Source organism: Dermacentor variabilis, chromosome 6 (assembly GCF_050947875.1).
Source record: "Dermacentor variabilis isolate Ectoservices chromosome 6, ASM5094787v1, whole genome shotgun sequence".
NCBI lineage: Eukaryota > Metazoa > Arthropoda > Arachnida > Ixodida > Ixodidae > Dermacentor > Dermacentor variabilis.
Genome location: NC_134573.1, coordinates 6534240 through 6558571, shown reverse-complemented (window position 1 = coordinate 6558571; position 24332 = coordinate 6534240). Strand labels below are relative to the sequence as shown.

The 24332-nt window shown below is 45.8% G+C and overlaps 1 protein-coding gene and 1 pseudogene across 3 annotated transcripts in view; both read right to left on the bottom strand.

The window, feature by feature from the left end:
- Positions 1 to 6990: 6990 nt before the first annotated feature.
- Positions 6991 to 24332, bottom strand: part of LOC142584592 (protein 5NUC-like) — a 761070-nt gene continuing 743728 nt past the window's right edge. For all 3 annotated transcript variants that reach the window (XM_075694708.1, XM_075694710.1, XM_075694709.1), the window contains one exon: positions 6991 to 7520. In XM_075694708.1, coding sequence (XP_075550823.1) covers positions 7312 to 7520 — 209 coding nt within the window. In that variant the 3' untranslated portion in view covers positions 6991 to 7311. The remainder of the gene's footprint in view (positions 7521 to 24332) is intronic.
- On the bottom strand, positions 13725 to 14965 carry LOC142584484 (uncharacterized; annotated as a pseudogene).

Genomic DNA, 24332 nt, shown 5'->3' with positions numbered 1-24332 from the left:
GAATCAGGCGCAGAAAGAAACTTAGAAAAAACTAGATAAAACTAGAAAAAAGAAAAAAAGGCGAGGGATATGCTAACATACAATCAAATCAGTAAGCGGTGGCTTCCAAGAAGTGAAGCTCCGCAGCAAAAAGCTATACAGAGCGTGTGCTTACGCACTTGCTGCCATATTTCTGTATGTGGAACGCTTCCAAACTGACGCGCGCCGTCGCGTCGGCACTGTTACCGAGAATCTTCATCTCTCCCAATCGAGCCGCACAACATGCCCGAAATATAAGTAACCTAAAGGACAAGTATGCACATATGGTCGCGCGCGTAATTGAATGCACAGATTGCGAGGCTCCATTCGGGCATGCATTTCTAATGGTGTCTACTTGCTTTTGAATGAATGACTGTGTGGTTTTTATTGGCGCAAGGGCCACGTATGGCCAAAAAGAGCGCCATGCAAGTGTTAGTGATTTCGCAGTGGAGTTATGAATTCTGTGAAGTTGATGTGACGTGGCTGTAAAGGGGCCTAAAATATAGTCACTGTAAATGGCGTAAAACATACGTGTAATAAAATTATGGGGATGACAAATGACGTGTACTATAGCATTAAGGTGCATTGCAAAATAATGATACGATATAAGAAAAATGCGTAGGTTTCTAAAATTAACTAGAGCACCATGGCCTCGTTAGAGCGCTTGAGACACAAGGGCCTGGAGGCATGTGCTATATAAAACAACTATCACAGCGGCATCCTCTGGGGAGAGGATGCGCTACGAAGTTATTGGGCTCATAACATGTAGGACAACCTCATTAAAAATATTGAGGACTGCTTTGGTGTTGAAAAATGGTTCTTTACTAAGAAACATAGCTGAGTAAAGAGGTATGCAATAACGATATGCGAGAGGAAAATACTTCTTTCTGTCAGGTTCGGCTTTGCTACACTCCAAGAGGACGTGAAGGACGGTCAGCCTCTCACCACATCGACCACAGTTTGGCGGTTAATTTGAAGTAAGCAGAAAATTGTGTGTACCAAATGTGTGCCCTATTCTGAGGCGGCCGAAGAGGACATCTGTTCGCCGTGATTTTGATGGGGAGGGCCAAAAACCTAGCTGTGGCTTTTTAACGTGCAGTTTATTGTTTATTTCTGCGTTCCACATACGTTGCCAGTGTTGTCGCAGTTTCGTACGCAAGAAAGACTTCAGATCTGTGACAGGGACAGCAGCTGTAGAAAAAGTGTTTAGTGGTGTGAGTGATGTGGCCTTTTATCAGCCAGTATATTACCCTCGATACCTCTATGGCCAGGTACCCAGCATATTACTACATGTATATGTGATATATAAATACCGCATAAGAGGGAGTAAAGTTCAATGAAAACAGGATTTTTAAGCTTTTGTAATGAAATTAACGCTTTTACGAGACTTAGCGAGTCTGTGTATGCAATTGCTCTGTCGAGTTTTAATTTCTGTATAAGTCTTACTGCAGACGGTACTGCATGAGCTTCTGCAATGAAGATACTTGCTTGCGGGTTCAATAAGTCAGATATAGAAAGAGTGGGACCAACAGCAGCATAAGATACACCAGCGTGTGATTTAGACGCGTCTGTGTAGAATTCGGAGCAGCTGTACTTCGATTGAAGTTCACGGAAATGCATAGCGATTTCGACGTCAGGTGCGTGTTTTGTGACCTCTACAAAGGATATACTTGCTTTTGACCTCGTTCCCGAGTTTCTTAGCGGAGAGCCGATGTTTCGGCTGCCTTGCAGACGTGCTCAGCCTTCTGCAATGTGAACTCACAGTCCCTGAGGAGCTTTTCTCTCACGTTGTTGTCGCTGGTTCCGTACACAATCTGGTCTCGGACCATAGAATCCTGAAGCGCGCCGAAATTGCCTGCCCGTGCCTGCTGCTTCAGGTCTCGCAGTAAGTGTTCAAATGGCTGACCTTGGCTCTGAGCTCGCTTCCGAAATATGTAACGTTCATGTACTTCGTTAGTCTGCAGCTTGAAGCAATTGTCAAATTTCTTGATGACCGGCTCGTAGTCAGCCTTATCTTCGCCTCCTTCGAAGCTCAACGCATTAAATATCTCGATAGCGTCCTCACCTGCGACAGTGAGAAACAGCGCTATCTTCGACGACACTGATCGCTTCTTGTCATCCGGTTCTGATGCCGCGAGGAAGAGTTCGAATCTCTGCTTGAATGTCTGCGAATTTTCGGTCGCTTCCCCCGTCATGTTTAACGGACCAGGCGCTCTCAATGAATCCATTGCGTAGTCCCTGCAGTGCTGCCCGTCGAAGATCAAAGCCGTGATTGAATACGCAACCCACTTCTGACACCATGTATCGTGGCGTCTAGAAAGACAAACATGCTGGGCCAGGGCCGTGGAGGAAAGAACAGTAATTTATTGCACATATATAGGATTTAGAAAAGGGTGTGCCTTTTTCTCAAAAACACATAAGTTGTTTGCACAGCATGCATATGGTGCATGCGTTTTCACATATGATGGGCTTGCGCGGAACACGTGCGGCGCTCGGCGCTCAAGCTACGATACAACTGTTTCTCCCGAAATTTAGATAACGCGACTTAAAACAGTCATGAAACCAGCAGCCACGTCGGCCTGCCGCCTTTACGCCGACATAAAATAACTTCTAAAAAATATGGCACGCGCGGGCCATGTATGCGCTCAGCTGCGCGCGGACAGCCATGCACGGGCACGGCCGGGCAAGCTCCTACCCTATAGTGCGCGCTTGATCACGGGACGCGGACAGCGTGCATAAAGTTGCCATTCTTCTCGGCTCACCCTCGCACCATTTCACTTGCAATTAACCCCAGCATGTGGGATGCAGCGGGGCACTATAACTTTTATCGCACTTGGTCTTTAAACCGAACATCAGGGTGACGGCGAAAATTCGCCAAGGGGGTCCAAATAATTGCTATCGCAATAATACACTAGAGAGAAAGGTATTATGGAAATTATTTTTGGATGGGTAGAAACTCTCTTAATTTCCCAAACACGCACCCATCCACGGGCTCGCAGCCCACATGGATCCCGCGCGGCACAGTGTATCATTAAGGCGTATCAGCCTTTACTATCTCTATGATTATTTCTGCAGTAGTCAGTTGGCAAGAAGTTTAATTTTCAACCTATGCGCTAGTGTTGTACTTGAATTGCAAAGGTACATCGACCATATATATGTTCGCAAAATAATTGGAACTCACTCAGACTCGCCAAAATTATACTTAACTGCTCCCTTGAACACAATTCTACTCAGCCGGGTGCACTCTGGCTCAAACTTGCCAAAATACTGCTCAGCTGGGCTCACTCAGACTCATGGGATGATCTGAGGGAGTTGACTCATGAGTGAGTTTGCCAGCATATGATGTGTGCTGAACCACAAACTTAGCTTAAAACAGTTTGTCGGAGCAATGTACATTCCGGTCTGTATATATGGATGCACATATATGTGTAATGCAGAGAGCGCGATATTGTAAAGGCTCCCACCGTTACCATGCCATGCTGCAGTTCGTTTCTTTCTTTCTTTCTTTCTTTCTTGTTTACTCAGACACAGTCTAAGAGGGTGGTGAGGCTAAAGTCGACAGAGCCCCTGACAAGGGCCCCGGCCCCAACAACAACAAAGGCAAGCTAAAACAACAAATTTCAGTCAGACAGACGTCATAGGTTCGGACAGTGGGTAATATTAAAAGGGAACTAGTCACTGCTGGAATATGAAGTCATCGCAGCAAATAATTGGTGCAAAATAGTTAAATACACAACATAAAATCTGCAGCATGAATATAGAGCACAGAAATTCAGTTACCAGTCAGCACGTTCAACACCATCATTCATAGCCATGGCACTCATCAGAAAAACCAAGACAGAAAGCCAAGCACAATTTCACAGCCGTGTATCGAAATTGCAGTAGTTGAGAGGAGCATCGCAAGGGAGAACAAAGCGCACGTTTTGTCGTAATTGACAGTAATGAAAATATAATGAAAACATAATGTCGCTGTTCACAGGAAACTTCCTACAGTATTTCTTAAATGTATGTACACGTTTATTAAAGTCTGCCTGCTTATCTTTTCTGTTTAGAGCATTGGTTACCTGAAAAGATAATGGTTGCCTTCCGTAGTTAGTTCTAACTTGCGGCATCTTTTGTTTTGTGTTTCGGCCACTGTATGAACTTGAGCTGGGCACTTTGGAAATATGTAACTTGTGTTTAAGGTTCCATTGCAATAGCTTAAAGTAGTGCATCTTTTCAGCCTTCAACATGTTATATTTGGTATCTAACGGCTGTGTTCTCAATAACCCCTTGTTGTCGTTAAAATCTTCCATTATGCGCAATATTTGCTTGTGTAATACATTAAGTTTGCCGTAGTTAGTAGCTGTTGTTACTCCCCAAGTCCAGATTCCACAGCTCATTCTAGAGTAAGCCAGTGAAGAGTATAGTGCCTGCTTTAAACGTTTGGGTAGTAGATGTTGCACTTTGTAAGCGCACCCAATGGTGCGAGACACACTTGATTTTAGTTGAATAACGTGAGTATTCCATGAGAGGTTGTGGCTAAACCAGACACCTAAAAACTTTTGTTTAGTAACCTGTTCATGCAAGCGTCCTTCAAATCTAATGTTAACCGGGCAGCAGTCACGTTTATTAATTGGCTTTAAAATGACGTAGTTTGTTTTATTTAATAAACGGAAATCAGGCATCCACACGAACGGGTGGATGTCTGATTTTCCTTATTAATTAATTATCTCCACCTGATGGGTTTCCGCAGAACTGCTTTGTTTTATTTTATTTATATTTAGACTCAAGCGATTTTTATGAAGCCATGCATATAACTGAAATAAGTAGTCATTAACAGAGGTCTCTAAACATTGCATGGTTTCTCCGGTGAAAAAAAAACATTAGTATCGTCTGCATACACTATTAATTGCGGGGATCCATGTATTCATGTATCCACCACTATAATATCGTTTATATCGATAAGAAAGAGTTGCGGTCCCAGAATAGAGCCCTGGGGAACGCCCTGTTGTACTTCGAATTTACTGGAGGACCAATTGTTAACACACGCATATTCATAACATTTCTCTAGATAACTCTGAATCAGTTTTAGCCCCGCTTCTTTCTGGCTTTCTCAAGGACAGCATCGCGTTTCTGGTGTTGAGCAAATTGCACAATAGCGTTCATGTTCGTTGAACCGCCAGGGACTTACACTCTGTTACAGAGTTCTACATCAGTGGGTAGGATAGGCTCCCCAATTTTATCGCCGATTTCGCCGATTAACTCAAGCAGGTTTTCTGCGCGGTTCATGGGAATTCCTTTTATTTCCAGGTTGCGGTTTCGCCAGTACTGTTCGCACTCCGTGATCCATACATCTGCTTTGTTAAGTTCAACATTCAAGAGATTACATTGTTGTTTTAAACTTTCATTTTCTACCCGTAAGTGTTTGTTTTCATCCAACACCTTCTTGAGGTCCACGGTCATTTCATTAAATTTTTGGTCTGAAAAAGACAGGCTCGCCTTAATCTCCCTTAGTTCACTGCGAATATCACGTTCAAAGGACTCTCGAAAAAGCTTCAAGTGATTTTAGATTTCATTTTTCAGGTCGTCAAGAGCAACACTCAACTCTTTGCTAATTTTTGACATGATGAAAAACAGCACACAGATTTAACTCCCCAATGGCAGCAGTGATTATAATTAATTAGTAATTATTTCCCTCCACCTTGCGTGTTTCCCGAGAACTATTACGTCAAAACTCTTGCCGTTGCCTCTGAGTTGCTGATGAATTCGACTTCACCTGCTCTGCTAGCCTCCTGGTTAGCTCAGATGGCAGAGCCGCGGCCCCGGAAAGGCGGCGGTTGCGGGTTCGAGTCCCGGACCAGGACGAATTTTTCTTCAACCGCGAAGCTTTTCTTTCGAGGGACCCGTATGGGTTTCCTCTGTATCACTTAGTTACGTACGGATGAATATCTGATTTTCCCTTTAATAATTACTTGCCTACACCTTGCGGGTTTCCGCATAATTATTACGTCATTAGCTGTATAGTGTGATTACTTAGTTAATTGCTCATTATTCTATGGAAGTGCTGATTACTTTTCATGGGTTCTTCTGGAACGAATTTTTTACCTGTCTAAACGCCAAATGAAACAGTTTAGCTTGCGCCGGAATTTGCGGGATGATGACCTGAGTAGCTGGGCTTAATGGTTGCCTTTCACTCCATAAAGCCATTCTGTCCGCTTTTTCTTGCACACTCCGACAGTGTCATGTGTACTTATGCTTCAAGGAACAAATCTGCGTCCGAATTAATAATAGACTATTTGTTATTGTATTGACTTCAACATACAAGCTCCCAGCAGGCTTCGTTGTTGCGTCACTCGTCAAGAAAATTAAAAAAATGAAATTATGAGGTTTTACTTGCCAAAACCACCATCTGATTACGAGGCATGCCGCGTGCACAATCAAGTCCATGAGCTTTAACATACCGAGGAGCCGTTCCCAACGGACGAATTTTTTGCCACTGCAGTGCTGCTTTAATTGTAGCATGATGCCGAACAAAAGCGTCTCAAGAAAAAATTTTGCCAGCGGAATAAAACCAAACTGATCCTACGCGTTGAGGGAGCCTTAGAGTGTACGCTACTAGAGCGCAATTAGCGGAATAGTTCTAAATGTGCTGTAATCAGCATCTTATGAATCACCCATGTTTTTCAATCTGTGTTTACAAAAGTGTCCCAGGGAAAAAATTCAGCCAGCGGAATTAAACTAAAGGCGACATATAGCTTGAGACCGTTGTCTGAAAAAAGATCCTAAAGTGTAATTTACGAAAAATGAAGCATTGCTCAACAATCAATTTTCAAAAAATTCTTCCCGTAGAGTTACGCCGATCACATTGCCTCCGGATTGGCTTTGCAGCAGCGGCCGGTGTCGCGGATTTCTGGACTTGGATGCCATTTCTACGAAGATGAACAGATAAACAAAAGCTACGAAGATGAACAGATGAACAAAAGCCATTGCTTACGAAAAATCACATTTTTATTTCTTTGCGGTGGAATAATGCAGTCAAACTTTTCATTACAAGGAGTACGTAATTGTCTTAATGAGCGCCAGGCATGCTTCCCGCTAATTGCCAGGGCGCAATGTGCATGCGCTCGCTAGGGCTCTGGTAGCTACGACGTAAGCAATATTATACAGGCTTCAGTATGAAATTGTATAGGAATTTACAATACAAATTGGTATGTGCTCTGTCCGCTGTGATATTTAGCGATTGCCTGCTTCAAGCACATTGAGCGTGCCCTGTGAGCGCTGCAAGTGAAAAGTCGAACAATCTTTGTTTGTTCATATTGCGCTAAAGGTCATGGAACATGTAAAAAACACAAAGAGCAGTAGGCAAGCTATGTGGGAGGCAAGAGCCGGGGCAGAGCGCCCATCCGAAGCAGAGGTCTGGCCGGTCGGCAACTTCAGAAAGATGACCCTGCCATCGACTGCAGTTGTGAGCGGCGATGTGGCGTTCATATGGCTCACGACTATCTGAGCATCCTCGAAACCTGCGAAGAAATATCAATAAAGAACAAGTCTCACCCTAGAGCAACTAAGTGAAGCGTTGGAGCTCCGTTTACGCAGAATCCATTCATCAAGGCGGACATCAACACAATATATAAGGACGAACAAAAAGCGTTTCATAGACATACTAGCTAAAAACCGCCTTCCTAGTCTATAACACTTGTGTAACTGCCCAGATTGTCGGACTTGATGACGGGATGCTGTGTTTTCTCGTGTAAGGCCCGAACTTTCTTCTCTGATATTTACTGAGTGCAGGCTATACACAAGCTTCACTGAAGCCTCCAAATGCGCTAGACTGCTTCGCAAAATAACGCAACCACTGGTAGCCGACTGTAAACACATGTACACTTGGCTAATTATGTTTCAGGCGCGCACAGCGGGGCAAATGTATCCAAAAGTCTGGCAGTATAAAGACGCGAATTGCGACAGTAAACTAGTCTTGTTTTTTACAAAGAGCCACCACTGCAAGAAATTTCTTTGTAGGCTTTTGTTAGATGTTACGCTCCAGTAAAATAAAGTTTGCTGGAAATATCACAATGAAAATGTGATAGTTGTGTAAGGGCTGTCATGTTGGCACGAGAACAGCTGTCCAAATTTTGCGTCGCAACGCAACTGGCTTCAGTGCCAAAAAAGCAATGCGACATTGCGCACCGCCACAAGCTTGGTGCGCGGTGTTTAATGGAGCGACGGCCAGCTATGGCCAAACAGCACCATGACATGTAATGCTGAATTGTCCATGTATTATGCTGCAAATGATCAAATAAGTTGCAAATGTAGATGAAATGTGGCTGCGAAGAGGCCTAAAACGGGTCGCTGTAAACTGCGTATAATATATAAGCATCAAAATAATGAATACGACTCATGCTGTGAGGTAGGAACTTCAATGTTCCCACTATGAAGAAATATAATAAACTGTGTAATAATAATAATAATAATAATAATAATAATAATAATAATAATAATAATAATAATAATAATAATAATAATAATAATAATAATAATAATAATAATAATACCTTTATTGCCAATGATCAAAACAGTACATTCATACAGGCCTGCCAAAGCCTTTGAAGCCTTGAGCGGCAGCGCCTGGCAGGCAGCAAAACCATACACGGTACATGGATATACCACTTTAAGCAGCGAACTCAAGTATAGAACACAAAAAGAAAGGTTATTAGAATTTATACATTGTCTATGAAAGGAAATTACATTGAGGATAATGGAACACAGAAGTACAGCAATGCGTGTAAACAAAAATTACCATGAGATTGTGCATAACCATATACCAGACTGACCGTCATGGTGCAAAGGAATTGCATAGTCACATGCACGAACACAAGCAATATCGGTAAATAAACGGAACAAGTACGCCTTTACGAACAGATACGCCTTAGCAGTCTCTTTAACTTATATTTCGTTTTTGCGCAGAAGGTGCTGTGCGGTAATTTATTGAAGTAGGTCGGCACATAATGGGCCCGAGCTCTAGTGCCGTACCTTGTGGAACAACGTGGCCTCCAAAAGGGGTCCCTGGGCCTTAAGCATCGGGAAGCTGTGTACAGAACTAGGAATTGACTGGACCAGAAGTGTTTTAAAACAACCGTTTGCATTAAAAGATCGGTGAAATTCGGCATCGAAAGTACTTTGAAACGGTCTGTGTCAGCATTCACGTTCAGATCATAAGATATGTATTTTAAGAGGGAGTGCAGTATTGCGTGTATACGGTTGTGCCAGCGGGCAGCACAGTGCCCGTAAATTGTTATGCCATAACGGAGTAGACTGTAGCCTAAAGCATGTGTTATAGTTTTCCTTACTGATAAGGGCATGTAGTATCTTATATTGTACAGTAGACAGGATACGGCGCGAAGTTTTTACAAACGTAAGCAAGGTGGCTGTTCCAAGAAAGGTCGCTGTCAAGATATAAACCAAGATATTTTACAACAGATGAGTACTGTAATGGTCTACACGAACAAGCTGAACAATCTGAAGAACGCAAAACAAGAGGATAGTCAAGGGCTACCTTCCTTAAAGGATTATGGAAGCAGATTAATTGCGTCTTAGATACATTTATAGTAATTAGGTTGTTTCGAAACCAATCCATAGCTTTTGCGGCAGCAGACTGTAAAGAAGCAATCGCCTCATACTTGCTGTGGGCAGTAGTTACGATCATCGTATCGTCGGCGTATTGATAAAGAGAAACGGGTATCACACTAGAGAGGTCAGTTACAAAAATATGAAATAATAACGGGCTGAGTATAGATCCCTGCGGAACTCCAGCATTAATATTGGAGAATGCACTATGAACTTGCCGAACTCAGACGACCTGACGCCTACCACGAAGGAAATTTGCTAACAACGACCAGAAAGCACCCCGAAATCCTAACAAGAAAAGCTTATTTAACAGCAGACCATGATGAACACTGTCGAAAGCCTTGCTACAATCAAGAAGGAGCGCACAAGCAACTTTATTATTATCGAAAGCTATATTCAACTGATCGGTTAAATCTTCCAGAAGTGTTTGAGTGCTTTTGCCGGGTCGGAAACCATACTGACTGGGCGACAAAATCCTGTGGGCGTCCAGAAAGCTTGTCATGGTTAACAATAAGTGTTTTTCAAGTATTTGGAGCGATAGAAGGCAGAATTGAAATGGGGCGATAAGTTTCAATTTTATTACGCGCGCCGCATTTATAAAGTGGTATAACTTTTGCTGTTTTCAGTTTCACAGGAATTTCACCACTTGAGATTGTGCAATTAAGTAGTGCTAGCAAAACTTCTTGGATGTAGTGATATGTTCTGCGCAACTCATTAATGGAAATGCCGTCAATTCCAGGAGATTTCTTACATTTTAAATTGAATATATTCGATCTTAGCTCTTCCTGAGAAATTGAAGGCAGATATGCCGATTCACTAATGCTGTGACGCAAAGTGCACAAATCTACCTGTAAGTCTGTGTTTCTCATTACACGAGAGAAATGATTATTAAACTCATCAGAAATATGCTGTCTGCCACTGGATAAACTGGAAGGAAAATGATTCATTATACCAGCTCGCGTATGAGTGCCTCTAAAGCTGTTAATTAACGACCATGTTTTCTTACTACTGTAACTAGCGGCTTTAAATTTGTCTCGAAAATGTATTCGCTTTGCTGAGCGGATCATGGCAGTAACTTTATTTCTGAGCTGCTTAAATTGGGCCCGTAGGTCTGCACAATTCGGGGCACGCTTGCATTGGGCCCACAGTAAGTCTTTTTCTTTTATTGCAGCGAGTATGTCAGACGACATCCACTTATTATCCACGTTACGTTGTTTGATATGTATTGCTCGGGTAGCACTTTCTTTTAAGTTTTTGAACACTTCTACGAGTTTATCATATATGGCCACAGGAGACTCTATTGCTAAAAGAGATTTCCAGTCATATTGAGCCACTAGATTACCAAATATTTTCGGATCAAGCACTGAAATTAGTCTTTTGGAACCTGTGGGTGCTGTCGCAGTATCTAGATAACTCATTGCGGCGCAAACGAAATAATGGTCAGCAAGTTTAATTTCTACAATAGCGGATTTTATGGCTAGATTTTGAGCGCGTAGGATAACGTGATCAATGCAGGACACAGCGAGCTTACCAGCCAAAAATTCCTCACGAGTCGCTTGATAAATGACGCATTCCAAGCCCCATTTGGAAAGGCTATCGAGGTAATCCGCGACCAAGCCTATAGTAGGACGCAAAAGGTCAATATTGATATCACCTATGATACACACGTGCTCTTCGAGCGATAGGGTTGACAATGTGGAATCGAGTTCGGATAAGAAAAGTCGCGCATTAAAACTAGGAGGTCGGTACACCGATAACAGGATCACCGAAAAAACAGGTGTGCTCAAGCGCAGCGATATCACTTCAGCTTGGAAAAAGGGAAAAGTTAACCGTGAAGCTGCCCATCTGTTACTTATAAAAACTGCGATGCCTCCTCCTTTTCTGCTTGGACGCGTGTACGAGAAGGCTTGGAAACCCGGCATAGAATACTGTGGAATGCTCTCGGAAGGAATATTAGTTTCAGTGTGTACAAAAGCATCGAACGTTAGACGAGATGATGAAATGATGGCATAAAACTGATTCCAATGTTTCCGAAGGCTGCGAATGCTCACATGCGCAACTTTGAAACTGCTGGTGGAGGCAGCAGAAAAAAAACTATTTACATCCGCAAAGTCAGTGCATTTTATACTCTCTATGCCAGCCATGTCTAGGCAATCCTATCCAAATCCGAGAATTTTTCAACTCGAATGAAAGGTGCACCCTCAGATTTTCTCGCCAGAACCTTTCCGTTTCTCGTCCACACGAACTTATATCCATTTTCCTTTCCTTTGGAGAGGGCCAACTGGAAGAGCTCCCGGTTCAACCGCGTCAAGTTTTCGTTGAAGAACAGACGAGGAAACTTCTCCGGCTGAGCAAGATCAGAGAGACACTTCCGAGCACGAAACCATTTTTCTTTCACTGAAGCGTTCTGTACTTGCACAAGGATAGGAGGGCTAGAGCTAAATTCGTTCGCGGTCGGCAAACGGTGTAACCTGCAAATTTCATCTTCCTGGAAGTTACTTAGGCGCAGTTGTCCAGCTAAGTTGCACATGAAGGACTTCAAGTCTTCACCAGGTTTCAAAGGGAGACCATGGATTTCGAAATTGCAACGTCTGCCATATTGATCAAGTTCATTTATTTGCATCGTTGCTTGGTCTAGAATTTCAGCCTGACGGGCGACTGTACCGGAAAGTGACTCCACTTGAGCCCGTAGCTGAGACACTTCGGTTTGATAAGTATTCACAGTGGACAGCATAGAATCATACTACGGTATCATACGGAATCATACTACTACGGAATCATACTAATCATGTTACGGCCGTAACAGCAAGTATTACGGCCTCCACAGGGCTCTAGAAGAGCTGAGAGCTGAACGCGCAATAAGAGAGCTAACTCTGAGTCGCGTTCAGCAAGTTGCCTCGAACTCCAGCCAGCCAGCCAAGGAGAATTCCAAAACACCAACTTGTGTCGTACGCCACCTCTATATCTAAAACAACTAATAAGACAAATTTATCATGTCCAAAGGCATCACGGAGATTAGTCTAGATGCGGCCAAGGTGATCTGTTGTGGAACTACCTTCTAATAAACCGTACTGGAAGAGATCTTTATTTTATGGATTCAAGACAAAGAAGCAGCTGCCGTTTAGTCACTTTCTGAAATAGGTTGCAAAGGGAACTTGTCAGAGCTGTGGAGCTATGTCAGAACTATTGATCCAGGACCGGTCCTTGCCCCCTTTTAGCAGAAGAATTGTGATTGCTTCTTTCCAGGCGCACAGAATGTTGCCAGCCGGAAACATGAAGTTTAAGAGCGATAGTAGTGTTTTCCTGCTAGTAACAGCGCAAAATGTAGACAAGAGACGAGACAAGAAGACACCACAAGCGCTGACTTTCAACAACGTTTATTCCGAAAGAAACACGGCTTCTTAACCATTATCCACACGTGTCGCAGTCACGTGATTCCACATCAAGTGAAACAAGCACTTTTTTCTTTTATGCACTCAAGATAGCGGTTCCACGTGCAAAAGCTCAAGTTCTTTTTTTGTTAGTAACAAGGACGGCGTGCTAATGCATTGGTCCCGAAGTCTGGTAATCTCGGCTGCCTCAATTATCTCCCGGACCAGCTGGTCATTGTGTTTTTTCAGCACTTTACAGCGTCTAAATTCTGCGGCGCAATCTTTTGAGGGGCAATCCCTGATATGTATGCCCAGATTCCTGTTAGCCCGCTCGACGCTAACTTTGTGTCCCTTTAGTCTTGCATTTGTGCATCTAGAAGTTTGCCCTATATACCTTTTTCCACATTTCAGAGGTATTGAATACACCACCGCTTCTGTGCACTCCACAAAACGATTCTGGTGACTAATCGTGCACCCTTCCTGGTTTATCGGCTGTTCAGCATTGACGCGTCGGCAGAGGCTTTTTAGTTTTTTCGGGGCAGTAAGCACTACATTAACTCCAGCTTTGCGCCCAATCTTTTTCAAGCGGTGAGATAAGTTGAGCACGTATGGCAGGGCCACCGTCCGTCGTTTTTCTTTCATTTTTGGCTTCTCGCCACCTGGCTCGCCATGGGCACGCTCGTGTTTTAGGTTCTTGCTCATTTTTTCCGCAACGGACACAAGAAGGTGTTACGGGTAACCATCCCTATTAAGCCGGTCAACCTGCCGACGAAAACTTTGTTCCATTGCGTGGATGCACGATTTTTTGAGCGCATTTGTTAGACAAAGGTTTGCAATTGCTCTCTTCACTAGTTTTGAATGCGCTGATTCGTATGGCAGTGGCGCCTTGTCGCGTCTAGGTTCATAGGCCCAGCAGACCTTTCCTTTGGAGAGCTCGAGTCTGAGATCAAGGAATCTCAAAGTCTCTTGCGTGGGCACCTCGTGGGTAACAGCAAGCGGCTGAAGCGCATGACTGAAGCGCATGTTAGTGCCTCCGAAACTGCGTCATCTGAATTCGTGCCAGAGCCATCACATAGAACCAAGTAATCGTCAACATACCGAAAGACTCCCCGGACGTTTGTTCTGGTTAGGGCGTTCTGAAGTAATCTATCTTTCTGGGCAAGAAACAAATCGCTAAGTGCTAGCGCAATACATGACCCTATACAGGCGCCGCGTTTCTGCAGGTACACATTCGCTTCCCACGTAACATAAGTGGACTTCAAGTATACAGAAAGGAGTTCCAGGAACCCACCAGTTGAAACCCCGGAGGCGTTCTGAAAAGCGACAGCACCGTGTGCATCTATACATTCTTCCACGCACTCCAAAATTTCATGTTGGGGGATTGAATAATATAAATCTTTAACGTCTACAGAGCATGTTGCAAAATCAGTGCTAGAATTGTCTTTTAAAAACCTTATTACATCGTCTGAGGATTTCACCTGGAAAGGATCGTCAACAGTTAGTAGTTTTTCTTGCAAAAACAGGGCAATCGTTTTCTGCCAAGTGCCCTTCTCAGATACTATAACCCGCAGGGGCCACTCAGGTTTATGCGTTTTTACAGTGAAAAACATGTCAAGGGATGATTTTTTGCTAGTTTCGATGCTACGCACAAGGCGGTCGAGCTTGAGATTTCCGCATAGCTTCTTTGCAGCTGACTTTGCTTTCCGCAGAACAGATTTTTCATGACTGTTAAAAACAGAACTTATGGCCTCTATCGCCTTATATTGGTAGATGTCTTTCGGCATCACAGCGAAGCCCCCCTCCTTGTCCGAAGTAAGCAACGAGAGGGAATGTTCTTTCAAATACGTCACCACTTGTCGCGCAGGTAGGCTCTTCGTGCCCATTTTGCAACGGGCCACCACGCCGACTCCGTCGGACAGGCACCTGGCACTTTCAGACTCTGGCCCTGTGCGTGCAACTCGTCGCACCATTGCCAGTAGTTCCGGTGTAGAAGTTCTCGGCTAGACGGCACATTTCGGTCCATGGCATAGAACCTCCAGGATCGAGTGAGATCTCGTCAGGATCTCGTCAGAGGTTCTACGTCATGGACCGAAATTTGCCGTCGAGCAGAGAACTTCTACACCGGAACTACTGGCAATGGTGCGACGAGTTGCACGCGCAGGGCCAGTATCTGAAGGTGCCAGGTGCCTGTCCGACGGAGTCGACGTGGTCGCCCGTTGCAAAATGGGCACGAAAGCCTACCTGTGCGACAAGTGGTGACCTATTTGAAAGAACATTTCCTCTCGTTGCTTACTTCTGACAAGGAGGGGGGCTTCGCTGTGATGCCGAAAGACGTCTACCAATATACGGCGTTAGAGGCCATAAGTTCTGTTTTTAACAGTCATGAAATGTCTGTTCTGCGGAAAGCAAAGTCAGCTGCAAAGGAGCTATGCGGAAATCTCAAGCTCGACCGCCTTGTGAGTAGCATCGAAACTAGCAAAAAATGATCCCTTGACATGTTTTCCACTGTAAAAACGCATAAACCTGAGTGGCCCCTGCGGGTTACAGTATTTGAGAAGGGCCCTTGGCAGAAAACGATTGCCCTGTTTTTGCAAGAAAAACTAAAACTACTAACTGTTGACGATCCTTTCCAGGTGAAATCCTCAGACGATGTAATAAGGTTTTTAAAAGACAATTCTAGCACTGATTTTGCAGCATGCTCTGTAGACGTTAAAGATTTATATTATTCGATCCCCCAACATGAAATTTTGGAGTACGTGGAAGAATGTATAGATGCACACGGTGCTGTCGCTTTTCAGAACGCCTCCGGGGTTTCAACTGGTGGGTTCCTGGAACTCCTTTCTGTATACTTGAAGTCCACTTATGTTACGTGGGAAGCGAATGTGTACCTCCAGAAACGCGGCGCCTGTATAGGGTCATGTATTGCGCTAGCACTTAGCGATTTGTTTCTTGCCCAGAAAGATAGATTACTTCAGAACGCCCTAACCAGAACAAACGTCCGGGGAGTCTTTCGGTATGTTGACGATTACTTGGTTGTATGTGATGGCTCTGGCACGAATTCAGATGACGCAGTTTCGAAGGCACTAACATGCTTTAGTCGTGTGCTTCAGCCGCTTGCTGTTACCCACGAGGTCCCCACGCAAGGGTCTTTCAGATTCCTTGATCTCAGACTCGAGCTCTCCAAAGGAAAGGTCTGCTGGGCCTATATATATATATATATACAAATTATTTATTTATTTCGAAAATGACATACAAATACGAGCCTGCCCAAGCCAACAATGGGCTTGTGGGGCAGCGCTCGGCAGAATGGAGCAAGCCAGGGAGCGGCACAGTAAATCAATTATGTACAAGACTCAAAATAAAACTAAAGAAAGAAAGAAAGAAAGAAAGGAAAGAAACCAAATTACACATACAAATAAAAAATATAAGATTTAACTTCTTTCCGTGTGCTGGAAAATAAAACTTTATCTTGCAGGTCATTTAACACATCAGGTACATAGAAGGCACGGACACGTTTGCCATATCTTGTCCGTACTCTTGGTAAGGTAAAGCGGTCGCGTGTACGTAATGCTCTGGCGGGGACATACGGGAGGCAGAACTCATTGTTCCATATATACAAAAGGATTACCGTTTCTTTGAATAACAGCCTGAACGAGGGCATGTGCGAGCATGAAAAAAGACTGGAATTGTTAGTATTGTGCACACCATACATCACCGCCCGAATTATGAATTTTAGTAAAGAATCAACTTTATTGCGCCAAAACACTGAACAAAAATAAAAAGAACAGATTCCATATCTCAGCACACTGTACGCTAATGCATGTGCTATTGTTTTCCTTACGTAAATTGGGCATAGTGCTTTAATAGAATGCAGTAGGCAGGCTATTTTGCGCAGCCTTTCACAAACGTTAGCCAAGTGAGTGTTCCAGGACATGTTAGAATCGAAATGAACACCGAGATAATTGACACTTGAGAGGTATGGAATAGGAGAGCAAGAGCAATTGTTACACAGAGGAGAATGAAGAAACAGTGGAGTGATGACAGGAATAGATTTCAGCGGATCGTGAAAACATACTAATTTAGTTTTATTCTGGTTAATAGAAATTAAGTTTTTACGGCTTAAATAAGTTTTTCAGTTTTAAGAAATTAAGTTTTTATGAACCCAGAGGCGACAAGGCGCCACTGCCATACGAATCAGCGCGTTCAAAACTAGTGAAGAGAGCAATTGCAAACCTTTGTCTAACAAATGCGCTCAAAAAATCGTGCATCCACGCAATGGAACAAAGTTTTCGTCGGCAGGTTGACCGGCTTAATAGGGATGGTTACCCGTCACACCTTCTTGTGTCCGTTGAGGAAAAAATGAGCAAGAACCTAAAACACGAGCGTGCCCATGGCGAGCCAGGTGGCAAGAAGCCAAAAATGAAAGAAAAACGACGGACCGTGGCCCTGCCATACGTGCTCAACTTATCTCACCGCTTGAAAAAGATTGGGCGCAAAGCTGGAGTTAATGTAGTGCTTACTGCCCCGAAAAAACTAAAAAGCCTCTGTCGACGCGTCAATGCTTAACAGCCGATAAACCAGGAAGGGTGCACGATTAATCACCAGAATCGTTTTGTGGAGTGCACAGAAGCGGTGGTGTATTCAATACCTCTGAAATGTGGAAAAAGGTATATAGGGCAAACTTCTAGATGCACAAATGCAAGACTAAAGGAACACAAAGTTAGCGTCGCGCAGGCTAACAGGAATCTGGGCATACATATCAGGGATTGCCCCTCAAAAGATTGCGCCGCAGAATTTAGACGCTGTAAAGTGCTGAAAAAACACAATGACCAGCTGGTCCGGGAGATAATTGAGGCAGCCGAGATTACCAGACTTCGTGACCAATGCGTTAGCACGCCGTCCTTGTTACTAACAAAAAAAGAACTTGAGCTTTTGCACGTGCAACCGCTATCTTGAGTGCATAAAAGAAAAAAGTGCTTGTTTCACTTGATGTGCAATCACGTGACTGCGACACGTGCGGGCAATGGTTATAAGAAGCCGTGTTTCTTTCGGAATAAACGTTGTTGAAAGTCAGCGCTTGTGGTGTCTTCTTGTCTCGTCTCTTGTCTACATTTTGCGCTGTTACTAGCAGGATGGAAAACCAACAAGCCCAAGCTGCTATTCTAGCGACTAGTGTTTTGTGGTTTTCAGAGTATAAGTGTTTAATCATTTTATAAACTATTCTGTCACTTCTTGGAGTGGACTTGTTACAAAAGCTGAGTGAAGCCTCAAACACCACCATGATAAATGGACGATTGTATATTTCACTAGTTTGCCTTTCCAACGCTGAGGCAGCCGTTCTGCTTCTCGCTGGTATTATATAAATGTATCTGTGTAATGCGATGTACTGGAATTGTGCTGGACGTGTTCAACTAGAGAATCATCCTGGTCCTTAAGGGTGATGAGGATATCTATAAGGGCTTTTGGTACGGCATATCTTATTTGATGTAGCGCAAGTTGAACGACAAGGACAACAGAAAGGCACATCTGACACACACAGCGCTAACTTTCACCGATAGATTTATTTCCAATTCTCGTCGCTATATGTAGGCCCTCGAAACGTCATACAACACGTGGAAAGCCTCGGTAAACATGAACAGATAACAGGGAACCACACCCAATCACTTCTTTGCCACAAAGATGGACACATGTACCCGTTCAACGCGAACAAAGGAAATCGAACTGTTTTGTGGATAATGAAATGGAAGGCTTACCGACGCATGTATCACCAAATGTTCATATGTGTCTAGCTTCTGTTATCAATCGCGTCATCTCACACTTGCTTCTACTTGTGATGACTGTTTTTTTAACAAACACTGACATAAGGAAAAGAAAGCTTCATGTCATCCCCTAAGAACATAGGTTCTCCCACATATTAAAAAAGACTGCTAGAAGGAGCGGCATCAACGCTGTAATTTCGGCGCCTAATAAATTGGTCAGCCTGTGTAGAAACACAAAGCTAGAAATAATCGCACGTACCGCGTGCGAAAAGGAACATAAAAACAAATTCATTGATTGCATCGCCGGTGTGGTACACCGCATTCTTCTCGGGTGTGGACGATCCTACATTGGTCAAATAGGTAGATGCATAAATGACAGGCTACGATAACACAGTAACAAACTAAACAACGCGGTTTCCGACGGCTTTCTTACCACCCATTGCCAGAGGCGCAAACGCAAACGCAGATTGAAAATTTGGAGGACGCTTAAGCTTCGCCTTTAAGAGTGGAACGCGATAGCATTCAAACATCCCTGACTGCTTATCGCGCTTCCCGGCAACTGGAGCGCGCGTAATCGTAATGTTTACCTGTAAACGCTTGCCGCGAACACTATGCACGAAGGCGGGTTTTGTGGTGGAACCACGACCTCTTGCGTGGGCCGCGATACGGTGAAGGCGAGCGCCAGCTGGAGTTAATGCAAGAAACCGGGCGCGCCGCTCCGGGGCCCCATCGCGCCGGCGCGCGCGAAATTGCGGATGCCGCGGCACGGTCTTCGAACGCCGCGGCCAGTTTGCGTTTGTGAAGGGGTTTCTTTGAGTTTTCGGGTAACAGAATTGTGTTTTCTCGTAGAGTCGAAATAATATCCAAGAGCTATCGTGTCTGTACATTGTGCGCAAGTAGTAGTTTACGAATTTTCTGCTTACTTTAGCTTGAAAAATTCAATTAGTTTAGTCAAGTTCTTGCATCGCATGGAAGGCCTGGGTATACGTGGAACAAAACAATTTTCTGCCGATGCGACGTCTGACGCTAGGCGCCGAATTTTCTGGGACATGGTCTCGTTGAAGGGCACTCGTAAAGCGGTTTTCGTTGAACGACCTAAAGGCAGTGCAGGATTTTGTTGCAGGACGGTTCGAGGTAACCTTTAATGGCGAATTCCATTGGGAGAATAGGAGCACTCAAAAGCACGCTGAAGTGCTCTTTCCAGGCGCGGCGTGTTTCATTGGTCGAACAGGAGTGGGAGCGCCGTCATCCAGTGGTAGAACAAGAGCAGTTTCGCTGCGCCGAGAGCAGCCGGGAGCAGTGCGCACTGCTCTCGCCTGAAAAGCGGAGTACCGAGGAAGTCACGTTATCCAAACGTCATATCCTCCTCATTTTGCTTCAGCCGGCGAGCGCGGCGGCAATGGCGGCTACCAAGCGTAGGCACTGTTTTGGCCCCAGTGACTTTGACGTCGTTAATATGAACGGGCTTAACGATTCAGCGAGAGATACCAACATTTCTAGTACACCTTGCTTCTCTTTGGATGCGCGGGAAACAGTGGCAGCAAAGCGTCTTCGCCTTGCTGAAGTGCTCGAGACGCTCGACGGTGACAGCAGCGACAGCATCTGGAGCTCAACTTCGAATTCGAGTTGTAGTTCTACGGACGACACTAGTAGCGATGACGACTACGAAATGCACGCGGTGATCTCTCAAGAGCTATTTTCGTTGCCGGAGGAAAGACCAAAAGTGGACTCGTACATTGGAAAGACTGTCTCTTCATACTCCGACGAAGAGGTGCGTTGTTCAGCTTCCGAGGGAAGTCAGATCGTTAAAGTGCCCGTTTTTCTTTCTAGTTCAAAAGAAATTTCCGCATCACGCGGCGACTTCCCCTGAATAATAGAAAGCAGGATGCGCTGAGCTTCAGAATCCATTTCGGATAATCTTGCAGGCGGAAACGTTGCGGGATGCGTCGGCGTTGCACAAATGCCCGTTGTACGCTGCGGCGAAACGGTGAACGTCCGACGACCACAACACGGTTACACGTGTTTTGCCGCTCTCCCGCAGAGAATGCTGGGACGTCGACTGCTTGTGTCACGTGGTACATTTCTCCTCACACGTCCCCCTCCCACCTGCTCTCCGGATCAACGCCGCATTCCAGTGGCGGGTCGAGTGTTCCTGCTCTCACTGCGCTGCCACCCGACTCCGCACTGCTCGGCTCTCTACTCCTGTTCTCCCAATGGAATTTACCATAAGACTAAGGCCGCGGCTCATCGCTTCTCAGCTGATCCCGCATTGAAGGTTCGTGATGTGGAAGTTCGTTTTGTGTATAGAGGTGTGCGGGTGAAGTTGGTTAGGGTGTTTGGCTACAGCGCAGATCTTCCGGACCAGGATCTTGTCTCCGAGCTAGAGGTCTTCGGAAAGGTCCACGGTATCTCCGAAGAGTGCTTGCCCTTGTTCCCTGCCATTGGCACGGGAAACCGACGCATTCGGATAGAGATGGCGCGGCCCATTCCTAACCTTCTTCGTGTAGGTGAGCGTGTCGTTCAGTGTGAGTACGAGGGTGTAGTTAGGTTGTGCCGTAGGTGTAACCTGGCAGGACACCACGCTGCCGCGTGCGACACGCCTAAGTGCGCGCGCTGCGAGCAGTTCGGCCACGTGGCCTGCGACGCGGCGTGCGTACGGTGCGGCGGAGACCATGCGGTTTCGGCGTGTAGTGTCCGCACCTACTCGTCAGTGACCGCGAGGCCACAGCAGCAGGAACCTTCAGTTGAGGAAGCGCTTACTTCGCCGGTAGCTAACACGGTAGCTGCCTTGGAGGAAGGAGAGAGCCAGGCCTCCTTGAGCTTGGTCGATGCGGCCGAGTGTGGCGGCGATTCCGTGGACGCCACCGCAGTCGCTCCCCCGTCTGTCACTGCAACTTGCGAGGGGGGAGCGAGCGAGGAGGCGGAAGCGGCGGTCATTGCCGCCTCCGCGGCTGGTACGCCGCTCGCTACGCCGGCCGCTGCCCCTGGCAGGTCGGAGCCGCTGACTGGCAAGACCAGCATTGTTCGTCGGTCGAGCCATAGGCGTAAGAAACAGCGCAGTCAGCGCGCTGGCTCCGCTTCCAGGCGGCGGCCGCGGAGCGTACGTCGAGCTCGGATGACGGTGGCTCCCAGGGCTCGGAGGCTGGCGCTCAAGAATCTAAGCGTACTGCTGTGGAAACTTCGGGCTCTGACACTGAGGTCCCATCGGACGCGGAGCATTCCCCTCCTTGTCCAAACTGCAAATGGGCTCGGTGTGATTGCTCCGAGTTATCAGACTGGTACTATGAGTCTACTGATAAGGGGTCTCCAAATTCGCAGACTCTCTCATAAATAGTCTTTGCTTATTTGTCTTTAGCGGCTAGTATTGACTGATACTAGTCTGCTCTTTCTTTCCCTAGGTTTTCTTGTCTTCCTTTGCTTTTACTAGCTCTCTGCTAAATTTTCTCTCATCTAATATGGCTTCTTCTCTCACTGTAGCTACTTCTAATTCTCGAGGTTTGTCGCGAGCTTCTAAACAGTTAGAGGTTGTGAACTTGGCTAAATCCAAAAAGATAGATATTCTCGTACTTCAGGAAACTTATATTCATAGGCTAGGCCGGATCAGGCACTTCGACAGGATTTTTCGCACTCGGTCTTTCTGGAGTTATGGCGCGACGAGCCGTCGGGCTACGGCCATCGTTACGATGCCGAATTTCGACGGCCTTGTTATTCGCCTTGCCAGAGATTCCAAGGGCAGCGACCTGTCGGTGGATCTTGATTGTGGCATTCGAATTGTTAATGTATATGCTCCAACCCGTGCTAGAGAGCAGAGAGAGTTTTTCGATACATTAGAACCCTATTTGGTCGGTCCCTCTCGACTAATTCTAGTAGGCGACTTCAACTGTATCTTAGAACAGGTTGATCGCCTCTCGCGCAGAGGGATTCCAATATCGAAAGATAGGCGTGGAAATGCTGTACTGTGAGAGCTCGTTGATGGGCTGGGACTGGTCGATGCATGGCGCGTGCTTCGCCCTGGATAGTCAGGAATGACATGGACGTGGGAGGGGCATGCAGAGCCGCATCGACCGTTTTTACAACTCGTCGTCACTGGCTTCCAGCGTGCATTCTTCTTGGTTAATTCCTTGTGCGCTTAGCGACCACAGCTTCTTAATTCTGCGGTTCGCCGATTCTAGCATACTATCGAGAGCAAAGAGACCGTGGCGCTTAAATCCACGTCTCCTAAAAGACAGGCAGGCAACCGCAGATGTAAAATCCATTCTATTTCGATTGCTTCACAACACAGCGAATCTAAGTAGCACAAAATGGGATGACGTGAAAGGTCAGAGTGCGGGAGTGCTTGAGGTCCGGGGGCAAGCGTCGAGCGTGCGAGGAGCGCGAGGAGAATAAAATGGTCTCTGACGCGATGCTCCTGCTCTCGAGGCCACTGTCCGGCGGGCCTGGTATTGCTTCGGCGCTAGCCTCACTCCGAAAGGAACTTCGGATTCTCCTGCAGCGACGCTGGGATGGCTTGAGGGCCACAACCCGAGCAGAGCTGTGGGAAATGGAAGCGTGGTGCAGCAGAAACGTCCTACGTAAGCATCTTTCAAGGAAGAGCACAACTCTCTCTTTCCTAGTAGATCCAAGTGATGGTAGCATAGTCGACTCACCAGATGGAGTTCTTCTACTGGCGGGGCAGTTCTACATGTCCTTGTATGCCGAACCAGTTGCCTCTCCAGCTGTTTTTCCATTGGCTTCACCAGCTGAGCCGCGGCAAGTATGCGACTCAGCCATAGATGAGGATGCGCTATTTGCGGCTTTGAAGTCTATGAAGCGCAATCGTAGTCCAGGATCTCACGGCCGACAGCCGAATTTTATGTTAAATTTTGGACAGTGTTAGGAAAGCCGTTCACATCACTGGTGAACAGGCTACTCAGTGAAGGGACTTTGTCAGCCACTCAATGAAAGGGGCTAATCACTCTTCTTTGTAAAGACGAGTCGAGGAGCTCCAATCTGAGAGCATGGGGTCCAATCGCGCTTCTGAACTGCGATTATAAGCTCATAGCAAAGTGCCTGTGTACGCGACTCGCACCAGCGCTCACCACTGTTTTGGGTCCATACCAGGCATGTAGTGTCCAGGGACGCTCTACTCAGCTTCACGGTTTAGCAGTGAGGGACCTTCTCCTGTGGGCGAACACCAGGAAACTTCCAGGTATTCTTTGCTCCCTTGATCAGGAGAAAGCTTTCAACATCATTAGCCATAGGTACCTTTTCCGTGTTCTGGAAGAGGCTAGCTTTAGTGTGGGTTTTCGGCAGATGGTCCAAGCTTCGTATTCTCGACCGACTTATGCTGTTGTCATACGGGACCGCGTCTCGGAGGCGTTCGTTGTGTGACGTGGTGTACGGCAGGGGGACCGTCTCTCACCTGCCCTCTACGTACTCGCTTTTGAACCGCTTCTGCAGAGGCTGTCTTGTGACAGCAGAATTGGCAGGTTCCTGCTCCCACTAGGTTACCCCCCGATTGCACTTCTTGCCTGTGCGGTTGACTTGCCCATGGCCGTCCCGGACGAAGCATCAGCCTGCGGCGTCTTGGAGGTCATGG